This window comes from Orbicella faveolata, unplaced genomic scaffold (genome assembly GCF_042242905.1).
Source record: "Orbicella faveolata isolate gen_17 unplaced genomic scaffold, um_ofav_v1 contig_3, whole genome shotgun sequence".
Taxonomy (NCBI): Eukaryota; Metazoa; Cnidaria; class Anthozoa; order Scleractinia; family Merulinidae; genus Orbicella; species Orbicella faveolata.
In genome coordinates, this window is record NW_028301558.1 from 1632596 (window position 1) to 1653867 (window position 21272).

The 21272-nt window shown below is 38.2% G+C and overlaps 1 protein-coding gene and 1 pseudogene across 1 annotated transcript; both read left to right on the forward strand.

The window, feature by feature from the left end:
• Positions 1–51: 51 nt before the first annotated feature.
• LOC110048745 (pseudouridylate synthase RPUSD2-like) lies at positions 52–20142 on the forward strand. Its single transcript, XM_020754523.2, has 13 exons — positions 52–153; positions 2990–3071; positions 5124–5245; positions 5884–5914; positions 6747–6816; positions 7825–7912; positions 13648–13726; positions 15642–15690; positions 16131–16223; positions 16474–16610; positions 17841–17986; positions 19200–19562; positions 20008–20142. The coding sequence occupies exons 1-13, from the start codon at positions 67–69 to the stop codon at positions 20092–20094; spliced, it is 1434 nt and encodes a 477-aa protein (XP_020610182.2). The 5' UTR covers positions 52–66; the 3' UTR covers positions 20095–20142.
• LOC149106037 (uncharacterized) lies at positions 8368–11384 on the forward strand (annotated as a pseudogene).
• Positions 20143–21272: the final 1130 nt, after the last annotated feature.

Sequence of the window (21272 nt, forward strand, 5' to 3'; positions counted from 1 at the left end):
TGCTTACATGACGGCTATGTCTGATTCTCAGCTCCAGTCCTCTCCGTCCTACGCACGATATCCAAGATGGCCGACATAGAAGGGAAGAAGGTCGTTGAAAGCAAGCGGGCAAGAAAACGTAAAGCCAAAACGGAATCAAGAAAACAACATGAGGTTGGCATTATATTTTTTATCATCTGACTATGGCTCTACAATAGACCAGCTTATCAAGAGTCTGATGTCTAACATTAAATAGTCAATTCTGCCTTCGCTCCCACTGGCCCATCATGCTAGTGCTTATCTCGGATGTTTCTACCTCACGGGCGTAGATTGAGGGTGACTTCCTCTCGGGTTCCTAAACGAAGAAACACTATGTCAACTAAATATGACTTAAAATTTTAAGTCTTGTAACTATTTTATGGCGAAAAAGAACTACATAATTTTGCACTCACTGGGAGCCGAACCAGGGCCACTATGACCTTTCTTACCACTGTACCACCGTGCTGCTAGCTGCCGATATGCCCAAAATTTAAACTACATATAATGAACAGTAATATAAATTAATATAGAGTGACCCTAACATACAAATGAAAGCTAACCGCAAGCAAAATTGAATGACACTAACTGCAAGCAAAATGGAGTTACGCTAACCGCAAGCAAAATGGAGTGACACTAACCGCGAGCAAACCTAACCGTGCTAACTGCAAGCAAGCAAGGTAAACATGTACAGCGGTTTATTAACACGTCTACCTTGTATAAGCAACATCCAGACGTCCAAACCCCATACTCCACCCAGGCGTTGGTTTCTGTAGTATGAAGAGACTACGAGTATTTCTACTCCCCCCGGATGGGATGTTAGTCCATCGCAGGGTTACCCGCAGCAACTTTATTTTCAATTCAACAGCTCACATCAATTTGTAAAAATAGGCTAAAAAAATACTGTAATAATACATGGCTATTTACATCATTACCTTAAGTTAAAAATTAAATATACCGGTACCCATTTATCAACCTGGATGGAGAGAGGCACTGTGAGAGTTAAGTGTCTTGCTCAAGAACGCAACTTAATAATCCCTGGCAGGGCTGGAATCCAGACCACTTGATACAGAGTCCAGTGCACTAACCATGAGGCCACTGCAGATGTCACAGTTAAGAACAGTTGCTAAGAGATTGCTGAAGGCGATCTTTAGGGAAAAGCTAATTTGGAGTGTTTTGTAGTGCTAGATGGTGAATTTTGTTTGAGGGAGTGTTTGCTTTGAAAAAAACATGGTTTCTCGTGCGTAACTAATGCCAGTCCTAAGCTGCACTTTAGAATTTTAAATCCTTAAAACTTGAAAGAAAAGAGGAAGAGTTCCAATTTTTTTATGACTCAGAAATAACTTGGCCTTTTTTTTAATCATATGCACATAAAAGAGGAAAGCTACTGTAGAAAGTCTGTTAATACGGGTGTTTATTAGCTCATAACTTTTATAATAATGCAAGTTCCATAAGACCCATACATAGCATTGAGCACATGGACATTCTTAACTTATTGACTCTGATTATATTTTCAGATTTAGATGCCTTTTTAGTTTTAAGTTTTTTCTATTATAATGACTGGTCAAATATGGCCGTGATTTGGAACTTTTGCAAGACTCCTCAAATTATTGAACAAACTGTGCACGTTAAAGCGTACTGTTGGGAGGTCTGGTTTTCAAAATACGAGGATTAGAAACCTTCCTTAGCAACAAATTCATGACCATTTGGAAGTGAAGATGGACCTCCCCCCCTTTAAGGATCATGTGTGCTATATTGTTAGTATTTCTACATATATATAACCAACATGTAGCCCTGGTGAAATCCTTCAAGGACCTTTGAGGATCTTCATGGGCATCCTATTGAGGATTGCGTTCGTGCACGCGCACATTGAAAACATGGTGGATTTGCCTTGATATTGAGTTCTGTCAGTTGAAAAATGGCTATAGCCCACTAACGAGCTCAGGCACCCCAAATTTTTTTCCAGTCATTTTAATCAACTAATCATTAGCTTTGCGTGAGAAAAGACTGATCTGATTTCTATTGTTGAAAATTGAATAAATAAGGAAAATAGCAGCTCCACTGTAGTCTTTTCTATTTTGCAGTTCGATAGCCGTAGCAAGCAATTTGGTTCCAATATTTTAACAAGGATTCCTGAAGCTGTCTGTCAAAATCAAACTTAAAAAGGTTATTTGTGTCCGACACAAGTATTGACTGTCGTTTGAGGCGTGTTTTCATGAGTCTGGGCTCATAAAGAGTTTACAATAACTTGGAATGCGTTCTTGTAATAAACATTAAATAACGCTAAAATGGGACATTTTCAATGTCTCACTGCTCCTTAATGAGCATGGGCACCCCCCTTTTTTATTTTATAATTAAAGTTCTCATATGATAAATATTCATTGGACAAAAATCTATGTGCAGTTTTATTTCAGGGGAATTACCTTAAGTGGCCAGTTTTCAAAGTTCAGATCTTTTGCCCATGCAACGTTGTATTTGTTACCTGCATTAGGCGGCCACCCCTATTAGGTGGCCGCAGCTACCCTGTAGCAGTCCTATGTTTGTCTTTCTTTGTTATATTCACCTGTGTTGAGCAGCCACCCTTGAACAGAAACTAAGCCACATGTCATTTTATGCGGTATTTTATTGCATTTAAAATGCTATCCATCATCACTATAAAGAAATAGCATGTACAAAGTTACTGTAAGCTAATAATCAGCCGTTTAGTATCGTTAACGATTTCCACATGTCTGTAATGTGCTGAAGTACAGTTCTACATCATTAGACCACGCCCAGTGAGTATTTTTAGTGATCCTGTATTAACCAGCCAGTTCCTCAAGTCCCAAGGGTCGCCATTGTATACAGGTTCAACTGTATTTGATTGTGCTGGTACAAAACAAACTGAAATTGTTAATTCAATTGTTAAAGTGTTGCAGATATTTGTTCAGGTATTTAATTCTTGTCAATGTTGTTTGCATTTCTTGTATTATTTCAGAAAGTTCCAAAGGTGAAAAATATCAAAAACCCAGGATTTGATAATGAACTTTTAAAAGAAACCACATGCTACCTAAGAAATGGTGAGGGTATGGTATATTATTTAAGAAACAGAGAACATTCCTGGTGGTTCTATTGAATCAATAGAGTGTCTCTGTTGAGGAGGAACCATCAGTTGATAGTTTCCCATAGAAATTTGACGCTCTTAATTTAACAAATATTTGCCCAAAAAGTGAAGCTTCGAGGGCAAATATACTACTTTAAGAACATCAAATTTCCAAGGGGCAACTAGCAGACCGATAGTTCTGAGACATAAACACTCTATTTTCTTTATTGTTAACCACTAAATTTTTCTTCTGTGCATCAGTTCAAAAATCATATTACATACATTGCATTGTTTTCAACTTTTTTTATGAAAGGCAGGAAAGCCAAATGTAAAATTTGAGAAAGAAAATAGACAAAAACCCACTAAACGCAGATCAATTAAATTTTTATTCATGTATATAGTCGGTTAACAGCAAAAATTTTACGGACAAGTACTGTCCATCTGGATATTTTCTTCAGACAGCCACTATGGGCTGATAGTGTCTCTCTGCTGATGAACACTATCACATCACACGACTGATTGAAACCAATAAGAATCAGAGAAAATTTAGTGGTGAACTATCACAAGTTATAGTGACACATGTTGAAATTTGGGATAATGAGTAATGATGTGGGCACACAAGCTGTAGGAGTTGTTTCCACAGCATTGTTGTCCCAAACTTTCTATTTAAGGATGGTGCCTGCCAAGTAAAAATTAAAGTCAAATTAGGACTTTGTGGATGAAGAAGATTTCAGCAAGAGCTGTTGAAATCCAAAAAGAAAACTGTGGACCAGCCAAGAATTTTTCAGATATACTAGTTTACTTCTAAAAGACTGGAAAAGTATTTCTTCCCAAAGCCTAAGTTATAAAATAATACAAAAGCAAAAATATTTATAGAGATCTTTAAAATACATGAAAAATAAAATATATAATACATAAGAAACATTGTACAGTAGCTGCAACCAGGTTCAAATCAGATCATTCAATTGAATCATAGAAAAGAGAACATGTGCAATATTTGAACCATCTTGTTAGTGATCAATGAACTTTTTACCGATGCCATGCTTTTCCATTTTTTTTCTCTTTTCATTCAAACAAGAAAAAGCCTCATGTCTCGTTTTATCATGCTGAATTTAGTAAATGTAGGGTTTCATAAGGATCCATTGGAAGTTTTTTTCTGACAATAATTTCCAATCTACAAAGAAATGTAAAAATTGCCAAGTTTGGGGTCACCATGTCAATGCAAATTGTAGTTACTAGTTGTGAGTAGGTGAAAGTTGGAGTTAAGGGTTGGGAGTTTGATTTACCAGTTCCCGCTTTTCTTAGCCCAAATTAAAGCTCAGGAATCACTTTGTTTATAATACTACCAACCTGTTTAATATACAACTAGATTTTGACAGCTCCATTGTGGCCTGATTAACAGGGCTACACTGTAAAGTCCGGTGAGCTTCTCACCCAGACAGTGCTACTGCTACGCTGATTCGCTTGTAAGTCTGGCTTTACTCAGTAAGAGCACAGCTATTCACTGGAAAACATCGCATGTGGCTGATAAGGTTTTCTAGTTAGGAATGAATCAAACTCCTCCACCTTAAAATTATTTAGTTTTTATTAAACCACCAATGCCTCAACCTTTGTCCAATATCTTAGATTTTTGGTAATTGGGTAGCAGCTCTCACAAAGTCTGCCATCAGTGGCTTGAAGCCCTTTAAGAAAGCAAACAAAAGAAGCAAAACAAGACAGCTGCTACACTATAACAACAAACGGAATTACAAGTTTATGAGAGCTGCTACACTTCCAATGTATGAGTCAGTAAGTTATACAATTGAAGCTGTAAATAAATATTCATTTAACCAGCCGTACATAACTGAGTTGAGTGTGGGATGATCTGATGTCACATCTCTTCTTTATAATCTGCTAAAAAAAAAAGTGCACCTTTTTTGCATGGCAAGTTTTTTGATGTATTTCATTTGTCATTTCTTTAATGTTAAGATATTTAATTACAATAATTTTACATACAATTTCTAAAGTTTTGGTGTCTGGATGTTTACAGGTTTGCGATGTGTTCATCCATATTACTTCACATTCACCACCTACTGCAAAGGACGCTGGGTGGGACGCAGCTTGATTGATGTGTTTAAGGAAGAGTTTCAATCTGAGACACAGGAGTATTACGTCAGTATAGTTATAGCGTTAACTTGTATCTAGCTACAGTACATGAATGTCTTGGAGATAAATCAAAGTCTCCTTGTATATAATATCAAGGGGACTGCATTGCTAAATCTGGGGTTCCATCCCTGTCGAAGTTCAGGTTCTTCTGAGTGTGTAAAAAAGCTTACTATTAAATGGCCTCTTACAAGTCAGGGACTTTTGACAAAGTTCACTTGAGTGGTTTATTTTAAATATTTTTTTACAACACTCACTAGCTTCTGAGAACAAATTAAAACTGCAAAAATATAGTCAACTAAATATTGCTTTCAACTGTAAACCTTTGCTCACTGATGTGATGTTATACTGTTCACCCCACATAACTAGTCATCATAGAGATTTGGCTTTGAATCCTACCTGGTCTCAATCTCTTCCTTTGTAAGTTGCATGAAGTTTAGTTGTATACCTTACAGCTGTACCTTTATGAATGCTAATAAACCAAACACTGACAAGAATTAATTGTGGTATATATTTTAGCAGATGCTTGGTAATAGCACGAGTTATACAGTTTGAGTTTGTTTTCAAATGCATAACTTCTATTCCAAACTAATCTTACTAGTGATCAATGTTAGGCTCTAACTTGCTGTTAAATATTTTTCCCACAGGAGAAAGCAATAACGGCTGGAAAAATAACAGGTGCCAATCAAATGATAGACTAAGGTGCATGTTAGCCTAATTATCAAGTTAGTGTTTGCATTTGGTGTTCTTTTGAAGAAGTCTGTTAATAGACTTCAATTCACAGAAAGAAACAACAGAAATATGCTAACATGTGGACAGTGTATTATGGCTGTCTAACAGAAGAATAGTTAAGAGAAATTATGAAAGATAAGAATATCACAAAATAACTCAAGATCTCTGTAGTATAAACCATGGTTTTTTTTTTAACATTAGGATGTAGTCAGAGACTTTCTAGGGAAATTGTTTGTGACACTCAATATTGTAAAGAAAATAACTTGAAAGGTTTATGTAACAATAGATTACATTTTTCTGCTGACATTTTTCACTGAAAACCACATAAAAATGAATGTAAGTTTTGAATATAAGTGGCTAATGGCAATACTTTATTTGTGATAAAATAACATGCACATGAATAACAAGGTTAGTTAGAGCAGTTTTCAATTGAGTGTCAAAAGTAATCAGGGAGGTAAGTGGTTTTGGTTTTGGTTTTACTATGGTTTGACATTGGTTGAGTAGTCTAATTGGTAAGTAATTGGTTTGATTTTAATTTTACGACACTCGATTGAAAACCCAGAGACTATATTTATATATATGTCTTGAGTACTCCTTTTTCTCTAAATTTGTTATGCGTGACGTGAAAGAAAACTGTGAGAAAGAAAATGCAAAATCCTGGGGATGAGAAGGGCATGAAAGTAGTGAAAACTGCTCTAACATTTGACACATGTTTATGTGTCAACAATTTCGTACTGAATATTCCATACTGAATGTCAGTGATGTTGTCTTCTTGCAGTGAATGGTGATGTGGCTTCCTGCAAAACAATACTTAAAGACAATGACATCATTTGCAATAAAGTTCACAGGTTTGATTAACACTCTTTAGTTCTCAGTTCATCTGATGATTCAATGGACCACTTTGATGATGTCACAATGACAATATCAACAATTTTTCACATTTTTCATGTACAAATATGTGAACTTTCATAAGAATCCATTGCAAATGCATGGAAATATGGGACCCCATGTTTTTTTTTGTGTTTTTTTTTTTTTTGCAAAGAAATGTATACTAGGGTGAAAGGGATTGCTTGGTTTTGGGTTTCTTTTTTCGCTTATTTTTTGTTTGAAAAAAATCAGAAAAGTATTACATCATTGAAGTTGCCATTGAGCATGACTGGAACTTACAGTAATTTAAGGATGCTTATAAGAGACAGTGAGAGTACTTAATCAAAATTATTGGGTGTTTTCTTTTATTTTAACTTGCCAATGTACCTTCATGCTTCTCAAGACTAAACTAAGGTCAGGATTCTTTATGTTAATACGAGAGGAGAGACAAGTGTAAGGTGTCATATATGGTGCTTATTTTATGTTATAGGAGGGATATTCAGTTGAATATGGGCACTCAATTGTTTGACAGGGGGCACTGTTTGAAAGGTGGCCCTAAATTATCAATTAATTAAATTATGAAATTGCTAATTGTTAGGGTTATCCTTTGCCTTCAAAACCCAAAACAGGTTCAGTTATTTCCTCTCAAAAAGAACTTGTACTGTGGAAATCAAGTAAATATAGACAAAGACTTTTGAGTGTGGGAGATTTCAACAGAAGTAAGAAGTGGATTCCTGATCAATGCTGTTTTTCCCAAATTTATTTTGTGCTGTGCAATCATCATCAAATCTACAGAGGTTGTTGATCGTAGGTTTTCAAACTTTCACAACTCAGCAAATGGTATGAGATGTCTCCACTTTTGTACTCTCAATTTACGTCTACAGATATGCTTATTTCATACTTCATACAAATATTGGAAAGTTCCAACTCACCTTTTTATCTCTTCTACCCATGTATACAGTAAGAACTTACTGGTATCTTTTTTTCAGACATGAACCTCCTGTGGTGGGAAATCCTCTAGAAATTATTGAATTGACTGATGAACTAGTTGTCCTCAATAAACCATCTTCAATTCCAGTAAGTTGAAACTTAATTAAGTAAATTGTTTTCAGATTACCGTCAAACCTGCTTTAAGCGGACCCCATAGTAAGCGGACAGCAGTACAAGTCCCATTTTTTTTCTCACCCACTGTAAAAAATTCCTGTACTCAACAGACACCTATTTTAAAAGCGGACGTGGACACCTTAAACTTGACTTTTATGGTCATGTCTTTTGTTAAAAACCTGTATTAATGGACACTGAAAATAGGTTGAAGCGATACTGGATGTATAAATTTCGGAAAGTGTCAAAAATGTTCATGAAAACACAGACATTTCGGGTATGTGACCCTTCTTCAGTGTTTAAAAACCATTAAAATACGCTGTAGATTTGTAACTACGTTAGATGGGTGGGCGCACGTAGAAAAAATGCGCGTGCATTGTTTAAATGTAACTGAAGTTTATGTTTAGTCCATGTGGCTGTACTGTTCCTAGCCGAAAAATCAGCCTCATCTCCTGTTGTTTTTGCTGGATGTTGGTGCCACTACACAAACGCATACCACGCACCTGGACATCTGTGATACTGTGGCCCATAGAGTTGAAATGTTGGGCCACAGGAAATCCAGGACTAAAGTCGCAGGCCACATTGTCTTCATTGGCCATTGTTTGCGTGGACGATCGATTCCGAAGGGTTTCAGAATCAAGTTTCACCCTACTAGTGCCGACCGTCACAATAAGCGTTTAAGCATGATTACCAACTCATGCTTTCAACGTTCGATGCAAACCACAATCCAGAGCTTGAAGGTTAGTCAAAGACACATTTCCATCGAATTAACGTGTTTTTCTAATCATTTATGCGACACCTGCACAACAGCCCATTACCAAATGACTAGACAATTAATCTCTGAAATGAACTCTCATTTATATTCTGAAATGAAGTTGCTCAAAGACAGGAAACTTCATTCTCTCCGAATAAGTTTTCATCCACCCAACATTCCACCATAACAAATGCAAATGTGAAGGACAAAAAGATTGTTGTCACCATCCCTGAAGACCTTGAACTTACGGAAGCTGAAACTTCAGTCCTCAGTAAAAGCCTAACGTTTGTTCCTGTGAACAAAAGGATTGACGAATACCAGGTCAAGGCCGATTGTGAGAAATACTTCCGCCGCCTTCAACTAAAGGCTTACTTTGATGGTGAAGCTGACAATGATCTTATAGCCAATACACCACCTGCAGAGACGGATCCTTTTGCTAATTTTGATGCCAAGGTATCTAAATGGACACCTCCCGATGGCCAATTCTCTGCTGTCGATCATTACATTGACCGCTGTCGTAGATTTGTCAACACACTTGATTTTAAGAGATCCCTTACACGCCATTACGACAACCTGTCGGACGCTGAGAAGAAAGCTTTGTGTGACCTCAGACGACGCACTGACGTGGTAAATAAAGCCAGTGGATAAAGGAGGAGCTGTTGTTGTTTGGTCATGCCCTCTTTACATTCAAGAGGCTCAAAAACAACTGTCTGACCAAAGATTCTACGAAGAACTTACCGCTGATCCGCTTCAAGAGTACCAACACAAAGTAAAGACCACGGTTAATGAATTGATTTCTATGTGTACACTACCACCCTCAGCTAAGAACCTCATCGTCACCACACCGTGCACACCTCGATTTTATCTTCTACCGAAGATACATAAACCCAACAATCCTTGACGGCTGATAGTGTCTGCTTGCAGTTGTCCTACGGAGAACATTTCCGCCTATCTTGATGAAGTTTTGGCTCCATATGTGAAAAGTCTCCCAACCTATGTTAAGGACACTAACCATGCACTAACCATGCACTCCACATTTTCGATTCATTCAGATTCGACACCGCTTCACCAGATCATCACTTTCTGTTTACTATGGACGTCAAATCACTGTACACGGTTATTCCTAACAACTCTGGACTGCAAGCGCTGGCCTACTTCCTTGACAAGCGTGATGTCAAAGAACCTTCAACGTCCACCCTCACAAGACTAGCCAAGCTGGTGCTAACCTTAAACTCATTCTCTTTCAACAACGAATACTATCGTCAACTTGGTAGAGCTGCAATGGGGAGCAAAATGGGGCCAAACTATGCCTGCTTGTTCATTGGACATGTAGAACAACAAATTCGTGAGCAGTACAGCGGATTCATACCTCAGCTGCACAAAAGGTACATCAATGACATTGTTGGAACGGCGTCATGCCGGAGAGAGGAACTCGAAGCCTTCATTGACTTCGTTTCTAACTTCCACCCAGCACTTCAATTCACATCCAGTATTACTGACACGGAACTACCCTTCCTGGTCATCAACCTACGCATTTCTGATGATAAGATTCAAACCTCTGTCTTCTACAAGGAAACAGATACTCCATTTCTCTTCTTTTCATCCTGACCACTGCAAGCGTGCTATCCCTTACAGCCAGTTCCTCTGTCGGTGTCAACTTTGCTCCGACGATGATGACTTCCTGGTTAAATCTCGGGACATGACTACATTTTTTACACAGTGTGGTTATCCGTGTAATTCCCTCGAGCATGATCTGTGTAGGGTAACAACCATCCGTCGTCCAGACGCTCTGAGTGGGTCCGAACGTGGTGAAAGAACAGTTGATAGAGTGCCTGTGGTCCTCACATACCACCCCTTTAACACCCAAATTAAACGGTATCTAATTCAGAACTTTTGCATTCTATCAACAGATCTGCAAACGCATGACATTTTCCCACGAGCACCTTTTGTGGCATACAAACACAACCTCAGCCTACGAAACATGCTGGTACGCTCCACCAACAACTCCTCGACTGAGCAGCCTGGGTCATGTGCATGTCAACGCTCTCATTGCAACACCTGTGAGTACATCAATCCTCTCACCATGATACCAGGTCCTAAATGCACCTTAACTATCCGAGAACATTTTACATGTATGTCGGAAAATCTCATGTATTGCATATCCTGCCACAGATGCTCCCATCTCTACATCAGTGAAACCGGGCGAAGCCTCAGAAGTCAAGCATTTGCGAAGCATATGCAAGAACACTCCTGGATTTCCTGTGGCAACATTTCAACTCTACGGGCCACAGTATCACAGATGTCCAGGTGCGTAGTATGCGTTTGTGTAGTGGCACCAACATCCAGCGAAAACAACAGGAGATGAGGCTGATTTTTCAGCTAGGAACAGTGCAGCCGCATGGACTAAACATAAACTTCAGCTACATTTAAACAATGCACACGCAATTTTTCTACGTGCGCGCACCCATCTAACGTAGTTACAAATCTACTGCGTATTTTAACGGTTTTTTAACACTGAAGAAGGGTCATATACCCAAAACGTCTGTGTTTTCATGAACATTTTTGACACTTTCCAATATTTATACATCCAGTATTGCTTCAATCATTTTTAACCAAGTGTCACGCATCAGCAACGACTTTTTAGTCTACCAGTATACTGAAAATAGGTTGCATGTGTTAAGTGCACATTTTAATATACAGATCAGTCAGTTAACTTGACAGAAGAGCTGATGCACTGACAATCAAACCCTCCTCATCTGGCAAAACTTCAGCCTCCAAGCTTTCTTCACAGAGTGCAAGATCAGGTCTCACACTGGAGAAAAGAGTGGAAATTATCAAGTTTGCGGAGAAAAATCAAAATGTGGGATACAGGAAGAAAGAGGAAATTTAGCTGCTTACCATATTAATCTAAGTTAAGGCCAAAAACAGACAAGAGAACATTGTGGAAAGTTTGCAGATGTCAATCAGTCACCATGGGACTGGTACATGCTGTGCAGGTCTCTGGAACAATGAAGAAGAGGCTCTGATCATGGCTGATAGATTAGGAATTAAAGATTTCGCAGCTTCAAATGGCTGGCTAGAATCATTCAAGAAAAACTGTAATATAACCACAATGAGCATGGCTGGGGAAGCAGGAGACGTATATTCTGAAACTTTTGAGAGCTGGAAAGAAAGATCCAGAGAGCCATCACAAGGCTAGAAGCCAGAAAACATCTGGAATATGGACGAAACTGGCTGGTTTTGGAAAGCTCTTCCAGAAGCGGGCCTTAACAAAAAGGGAGGTTGTTGCACTGGCGGGAAAAAATCAAAGCAGCCAAACACATGGGCGTTTTTCCTCAATGCTGCTGGTGGAAAAGTGCACCCCATCGTAATCAGGAAATCTGAAAAGTCAAGATGTTTTAAGAACCTTAAAGACATAAGCCGTCCCTACAAATGCCATTATTTCTTAGTTCAGCTCTTGGCTTGATCTCAAAGATCGTTAAAGGAAGCTGATGTGGCCTACACTCGAAACACATAGACTGTTTCTTTCTTTAGTTGAGTGCTATAAAATTGTTTTTGTCATAAATAAACTAAACTTTGACAATATCTTTGAATTCACCAAGTGCAATTTAACCCACACTAACCACCCGTATAAGCTCTATGCTAAGCCAACAAAGTGTAATCCATATGAATATTCTTTTCCTATCCAAATTGTATGGGACTGGAATAGCCTACCAGGGTCTATTGTTGGGGCTGGGAGCCTGATCGGTTTTAAGAGTACGCTTAAGTGCGGACCATGCAATCACAAGCCAAAGATGGCTTTTCTTGAGCACATGAAAGAATGTGAAGAAATTAAAAGTGCTCACACTTGTGGGCTCCTTACTGTAACATTAGAAATGTAATTTCTCAGACCATGGCAAGAAGGAATGTGAATTTTTTTATTTTTCCTGAAAAGAAAGAGGTAGCAGTGTTCATTTGCCTTGAACTGCAGCTGCCTCAAGTGAACCAGTATGGCTCAATTGTTACCAATTACAATAATTATTTTATTACTAATCGTATCTATAACAAAATTCTTGATCATGATTGGTTCTCAGCACGCCTATTTGTCACATAATCGGCGCGTGATCCGTGGGTGTCCAATTTCAGTGTCCGATTTGAACTTTTTGTAATTGGATACCCACATGATTCACACATCAATTACGCGTGCTTTAATGGCTTTTTTCGCAATGTTTCGTTCAGTTTTCAAAACTTAGGAAAAGCGCTACAGACATTTTCGCTCGAAAGAAGTTCTCACGAGGCATTTTAATTCCGAAATTTTTTATAGATACAATTAATTAGTAATTGGACCTCTTGTCGTACAATTCAGGGAGTAATTGTGCTCATACTTTCAAATTGGCCTTGTGCTTCACGCTCGTCCGATTTTGAAATTACTCGCGCGATTACTCCCTGAATTGTACTGCACTTGGTCCAATTACTATTACTAATCATTGGAATGTGTATTTAGATCTAGGGTAGGTCAAGTCTACATGAGGACTACTGGTCTATCAGGCTGGTACTGAATCTGTAGTATGAAGTGGCCTGTCTCTGTATTTCTAATCCCCCCTCCCCCACCCTGGAAGGGATTCTAGTACATTGCAGGGTTACCCCCCTACATTAAATTAGCTGACCAGTAACCTATACACCTGGGTGGAAAGAGACCTGTAAGAGTACAGTGTCTTGCCTGAGAACAAGACATAATGACCCTGGCCAGGACTTGGACCACAGAATCTGGAGTCCAGAGCACTAATCATTAGGCTACTGCACCTTCCACTTAGATCTGCCAGGAATTTACTGTTGTTAAAAGTTGCAATCTTATTGTAAGTAGAAAGTAGTTGTAACCTCCTTTTCACTCCAGATGATTTAGGAAATTTTTGAATTCCAGCTTACAAAACCAAACCGTTATGGATTTTGACAGTAAGATCTTTTGTATTACTGTCAGGTTCATCCTTGTGGAAGATACAGGCATAATACTATTGTGTTCCTTCTTGGAAAAGAACATGGATTAACAAATCTCTTTAGTGAGTATTTCACTTGTAGTGTAACTTTATTAAGTTTGTGCACAGAAAAGTGGCTTTTGGTATTTATGGATTATTAAATCAATTCATAAAACAATCTCAAAAACATCAATCTCAGATGTTAATGAGTTGAGTTTAAGTGTAGGCCTTCAAATGAATTTTAGTACTAAATTGGTTTCTCAAGGTTTCTAGTGACAATTTAAGATGAAATCCGACAGAAAATCAAGCAATTTCAGGTTTTAGTGGACAAAAATCTGGTACCAGAATAATTTTAAGTATTTTACAGGCATTTTTACATTTTCTTAAAGCTAAATACATAAATAATTGCCTCAAATAACACCAAAAACAATTTCCCATGGGAACAAGAGAAAATAAATTTCAAAGTTCAGAGAACTTGTGCAAACACAGGCAAAATTTCATCATCAGTTTCATTTCACCAGTACTTTCAAGTGTTTCATATGAAGTTCAACATTCGTTTTCCACGTTTGGTGTCGCTAGAAATGATTTTTTTTGAGAAGATATTTAAAACAGTCACACCGAAGTTTGCAATACGATGTAAATAATCTTGGTACTAGGTTTTTGTCCACTTGCTGCTCGAACTTCTGGTGGATTCCATCTTACTGCAATAGAGACAAACATTGCTAAGAACTACAATGGGGACATGAACACTTGCTTGTATTAACTGATGAGGGCAGTCGTTCGAATCATAATTCCTGTCCCTGTTAAATGATGTTGTGACAAGTATAATTTAACTCTTACTACCCCAATGGCTCCTGTTCACAGTGAAGTAAACACAACTGACAAAATTTATAGTTGTAATTGAATACAATATCATTTAGTTTCTACTTGCTTTTCATTACAAACCTGATGAGGCATGAATTTCTAATCGAGGGAATAAAGAGTGTGTACAATGTACTCCAAAAGGTATTTATTGGCCACTTTCACCAGACGGTCTCATGAAAAACAATTAACTGTGTTTTTGCTCAGACTGAAACATTTGTCTATACTAATGGGGTGCTTGTAAACTTAAGCAAATTAAGCTTGCACTGTATAATTAAGTTACCAACTAGAGAAAACGTTACATTGCAACTAGCCAACCAATCAAAACCTTAATAGAGAACAATGGATGGCAAACCTTTTTTGTAAACAGGCCAATGACATCGAAACATCCAACAATAGTTCTACAACAAAATCTAAAACAAGTTGTCTACTATAAGTTATACACTTTACCATACTTTGATGAGAATTATCATAATAAAAAATAATATAAATTTTTCTCCAAAAAAACTACACTGGAATCATTGAAAACTGCTCAAAATTGTAAAATTATTTTGAAACAAAGTTTACTACAGGTCTGCTACATTATGTAATTTTGGGGGGTTTAAAAATTGTACTACTATTGTATATATTCCTCAATGTTATTGATTCATGTACTTTGTCACTAACATACAACAGTGTGACGGCTTCTGTGAAAACAAATAGCTTTGTCACAAAAAATTTCTCTTAGCTGTTTGTAAAATCTTTCTTCAACAATTAGACAGGTAATCACTTGAATGAAAGTAGGAGTGAGTGGTGCAGATGCATTCGGAATTTTCTTAGTCATATAATAAACGAGTAATAATATGAAAGCTCCATTGATAATTAAGGATTTACATAGCCTGTGTTGCAGTTCCCCCCCCCCCCCCCCACCTGTATCAGAGACTATTAAGATTTACACTACTCGTGATATCTGAAAATTCATTCAAATTGAACTCACTCCGAGGGAAATGTAATTTGAGAGAACTTTCAAACATCACTCATAATATAAATCCTTAATTGTCGTCACATGCGTGTGATTAGCTATGCTAAGAGATAACAATTGTACAAATTTGACACTGTTGAAATTGCTAACTCTGTATAACCATTTTCTTCCTTGAAGCAATTCACCGTATAGATCGGCTCACGTCTGGAATTTTAATGTTTGCAAGGTTTGTGTCCTGTAAATCAGAATGATTCACTGTTAAGACTAACAGCACCTCCCTCGTCAGTTGTCCCCAGTTATCTTCATGTGTCTCAGTCGACTATGGGTGTCCTTTGCTCTCTTTTCTTGTCCTCATATGTTCTCAGTTGTCCACAGATTTATGCCTTGGATACTAATTTTTGAGCTGAAATGACAGAACGAGATAAAGTACTTCTTAAATAATGTTGCCTTGCATCTATTCAGTAATAGATTACAGAAGACATCAAAATGTGGTAAAAACATCTGTGACACACTCACCTAACGGCTCCTGTGCCACTTTTTTGTTCTTAATACATTTTGACGTCATCTGTGATCAATTACTTAACAGACGCACGGCAACGTGGAATCTATTTGTAAGGCTGACATCAGGGCCAGCAGTTACATATGAAATCCATTGTGTATCAGCAGAATACTGTCCAAGGCACAGGAACTTGAAAGCCAAGTGAGAAACAGACAAATAGAGAAAGAATATGTTTGTAAAGTACAAGGGGAATTTCCAAGGTAAACATGTTGTGCTTGTTAACATTTTAACCTGTCTTAAAACTTCTTAATCTAAGACATTTAGAGCTGACTTACAAACCCAAACATCAGGATTATGGGAGCACATGGCGCATTGTGAAAAACATGTGAACAACTATGACCAGAGAGCCATTGCTCAAACATAGTGTACATTCAATCTGTTACCATTGAAGGTTAACGTGGTAGTGGAGATCTAACCATCCATACCTTTGACTCAATGCTATCATTATAGTGAGGAAGTTCTCTGTGAGGAGCCAATTGTCGTGGTGTCCCACAAGATTGGTGTTTGTCGAGTGAGTAGAGACGGAAAGCCATGTAAAACGCTCTTTAAAAAGATTAGCTACGATGGAAACTCAAGTATTGTGAAATGTAAGTGATTGCATTATAGCTGTTACTCAATAGTCAATATATCAATATTTCCCGATGCCCCTCCTGTTGGTCTGCACTACTTATAAAACCTCTATTTTGATTCGTTCTTTTTAATCTGTACCTCTTTTTGCTCGGGGCATTGGTTGTGTTCTGTGTCTGTGGTGTCGTTTAGCCAGCTTATTGTGGGGAACCTTGTAGATGGTGTAGGGCGCCGCAGTATTCATGGGGCTTTTGGAAACAATACCAGCCTTCATGATGTGTAAATACATGTACTGATGGAAAGTCGCAAAGAATAATTTGCTAATAGTTACAAATAGTATTGGAACATTTATTCTAGGCAGTACTAACAAAATGATGACAACACCCAGTTGGAACCAGTTGTACTACATGTATTTTATTCAGTGAGTTATCGAATGGCTCATAAAATTTCAATTATTCATTTTTACAGCACTGTAACAGCAACAGCAAATGTGTCAGTGCTCGACATAGAATCAGTTGACGGTCTTTTAACTTTGTATACCGTCAATAAATTGTGTTGTGATAAAGAATGCCAGAAAGGTGTTGCATTGCTAAATACTTGATCAACACTCATTCTGTTTGACAGTACATGATTGAACTCTAGCTATGGCCTATATCTCGACACGTTATCCGTACATGTGGCATAAAAAATAGAACACGTTATTCTTACATGTGGTATAAAAAAAGAACACGTCTGGAAATGTGCGACACTTCCGTGTTATTTTGTGTTTTTTCGAACTCACAATGTGATCAGCTCCCAGTTGGCTTGATAGCTCAGTTGGTAGAGCCCTGCGCCGATATCGGAGAGGTCATGGGATCTAGTCCTGTTCCCCTGAATTTTTTCCAGGCTTTAATTTCACAGCCCAGCTAAGGTTGTGTATACAACTGCGATAATCATTGATGTCTTCACATCTTTCTCTGCAGTTCAAATATATGATCTTTCTTATATTCACTTGCAAAGAAATACTAAATTGTAGAAAATGAGCTCGACGCGCTGCGTTTCTGCGCGTGGAAAGTTTTCTCAGAACTGATGCTGAAAACAGAAAGTCTGAGTGCAATGAAGTGTTGAATGGCTGACGCCATTAAAAACGGCTTTTAGTGTTAGAAGATGAAGCCGGCGGAATCTGCTGTTATAAACAGTCCTCATTAAAATGTGGCTCACTAATTCATCTGTCGTTCCTGCAATGTTGCGGAGTTGGTTTTGTTTTGTAGGTGTTCCACACACTGGACGAATGCATCAGATCCGTGTTCACTTGCAGTGGCTCGGTTATCCAATCATAAATGATCCCATATACAACCATGAGTCATGGGGACCCCTCAGGGGTAAACATGGAGTGTCAGACCAATTGGTATATAAGGTATGAGCAATGGACTGTTTTATCTTATTTGTAACAGGACTGTGTGTTGTCTTATTTGGAAATAATTGGATGAAAAAAAAAAGAAAAACTCGAGGACTGCCAAAATTGGACGAGGCCGCAGGGCAAAAACCTCGTCTAATAATTGTTTATTATACATTCAACGAAAAAAAATGGAGGTCATGTTTTTGCTTCTTCACCGACGGCAAGCAACACAAAGCGCGCGAACTTGACATGATTACCCTTAGAAATCATGCACCGCGGTCATACATGACATGATTACCCGTGACCTTGAGCGTCCTTGACATGATTATTGTATAATCTGCAGCTAGATGATGTCACAAGCGCTTATTTCGAAAATTCACCGTACGCTTTCGGCCAATCAGAAAAGAGATAGTGAGTTCAATGTATAATAAGTTCACTTATTAAACTGGCCTTTAGCTGGTAACTTGAAACCTGTTTTAAACGGAATCCATATTGAGGACACCTTCTATTAAACGGACAAGGACCTCAGGAAATCTCTAACGTTTTCCCTTTATTTTCTGTAATATGAACCCGTATTAAGTGGACACGTGTTGAGCATATCTTTGGCTGCCGATGAAAAGGTGTAAAAGGAACAACACGTATTCTGGAACATTGCCATGAATGACCGAAAGGATTGTACATCAATTGGCCTTTTGCAACAAACGGTCACATGGTATAAAGTCCACCATGCTGGAGGACAAATGATTGTGACAGCCTTCAAAACAAAGCGATTCCAACCAGTCAAGCTTGAATTTTTTTGTTTGTTTTTTTTTTTGTTCCAGCGCACAGCTTGCCTTCCAGCATGGCGGATTTTGTACCATGTGACTGTCCGTTGCAAAAGACCTATTATACCGATTTCCAGATACCATTTGTGCCTCGCCCTCTGTTTAAACGCTCTCAACAAATCTCTTATCTGTTCTTGCTTATCGCTGAGACATTGACGATACTCTACTGATTAAGGCCAGTGAACTTGGCTCCCATCAGTTTGGATACAAGCTCACGTGTTCTTTTTAATACAAACGCTTTCTGTGGTCTCTCTGTTGTCCGTTCTGTTTTGAAAAACTAATGATCAACCTTTCTTTGGTAGTATTAGCCTAGACTGTCCCAGCAAATCATACAAGTCTCAAGTAGGACCCATCAGATCTGTTAAAAAAAAAAAAACACTTTGACTTTTGGGCATTGCTTTGTACAGGTGATCTCTGAACTGGCGAAATCTTCCACCATCACGACCATTAACAGCACTAACTGTAATGACGCTGAGCGTCAAAAGGAACAATATTCACAAACATCTACCTGCGACTTAATTGATCAAGCAGGATCGTCTGAGTTTGAGGAAACAAACAGCAGCAACAAAGACGAATCTGTGGAGCAGCAGTCTTGTGTTGTCCAAGTTATGAACAGCCGTGACAATGGAGATTGTTTAAATCAGGATAGTCAATCTTGTACGGACACAACTGAGCAGTATTACGATAAAGACTGTAGTGAATGCCAGATCATAAGAAGAGATCCAACACGTTCTGAACTCATCATGTGTCTCCATGCTGTCTCATACAAGGTTAGTCACTGAAATGCTGCTGGCTCATGTTGAAGTACGCACTTGCAGAAACTGTTATATATGATAGACTGAAGTGTCCACCAACAGCAGTAACAGGGGAATTGGAACACGTGTCTTTTGGTCATTTTTTTTTTCTGCCTAGGATCACATTTAGGGGAAATGGCACAAGTAATGTTCGCTTCATACTTGCTCAGTCATCTTGTCTGGCTCTTTCGTTCAATTAGACCTTCAATCTTTAGATGCCTTTCTCTCACTAATAATCGCGCGTACGTAAATTTCGAGAATTTTAAACTTCTGCGATTTCTCAGAAAAAATGGATTCAAATGGTATAACATCACTGTCGCAAGAAGTATTTACTCGCGGAATTAAGTGAGAATAAAGAAGCTTTGACACTGCTCACCTAATTCTTTTTACGCTTTATTTCTGTTTCTGTTGTCAACTGCAGGGCCCAGACTGGGAGTTTAAGACAGGACTGCCAAGTTGGGCTGAGGAAGAGAAAGAAACCAGCTCGCCTTTGATTACTGAGAAATAAATTATCTGAGTAGAGGACACAAGTTATAATTAAAGTTATTTCAGTCAATTTGGTTTAGCATTCTTTATTGTGTGTGTCATTTGGCGCCCGAGCCGTAAAAAGGCTCACGAAAACTGCCCTCCGGCTTTCCGAAGCTGGAGTTGTTTCTCGGTAGACCGCAATTCAACTCCTTTGTCGTGCTTGTAAATAACCAACTGGCTCTGCCTCCCGCCAGCTGGGACTTAAAAGCCTATTATGTTTATTTGCAATATTTCAATTTAAGTGGCATACCTGAAAACTAGCTAGTTGTAGCTAAGTACATCGACCACTATAAACATTCAACATTTAACCTTTTTTTTAAAGGACTTACGGTAAGTTGATTGTCAGTCAAGTCATGAAAAGGAGAGCAAAAACAAGCTTGCCATTGCCCAGGACAAGCCAAATTTCAGAGCTTTTCGAAGGGAAAGCTAGAATTCAAATATTTTTTCGAGTCCTGGTAGTCTTCCTTTTCAGTTCTAACAGTAGATAGAAGTTTGAATTTCTACCGAGGGAAATAAATCTGTCTGTCTGTCTGTCAAACTTCCTGTATCTATCTGCCAATTCTTTCCTTCTGAATTATCCCTCAGTGCAACAAACATCGTTCAACCTTGCAAACTCCCCAAACTCCACATGTAGCAAGAATACTGCTGTTTCGTAATGGCGGCTCGCTTGTGTCCAATACAATGTAAGTTGCAGAGGAGGAACACACGGAGCTGTCTTGTGTAACGGTATCTATAAATCTTTTTTGAGGTACTATGTTTTAAACCTTGTTAAACTCGTGACATAATTTGAAGTATTTTGGTATAAATTTAACATGTAATATGAAATTTAAAAAGGTGAAAATAAACCTGATTTTTACACGAGAGGTTGATGGGTAATTTCCCTTGCATCCTCTTGACGCAAATTCCAACACCGATCAGTGCGGGCTAAAACTCCAGTCCAGGTGACTTTGGCCTAGAAAAACATATTAATGCAAGTTTCAAAGAAACAAAATCTTTCAAATTGTCCAAGAAATTAACGAACAACCAACAGGCGAGCATAGCACATGTAAATCAACTTAAAACTTCTGCAAAATTGACACGTGTTTCTTCCATGGCGTATCTTTTAAACAGTGTTATGAAAGGAAAACTCCACCATAACAAGGTGCAGTTGTCAACTAC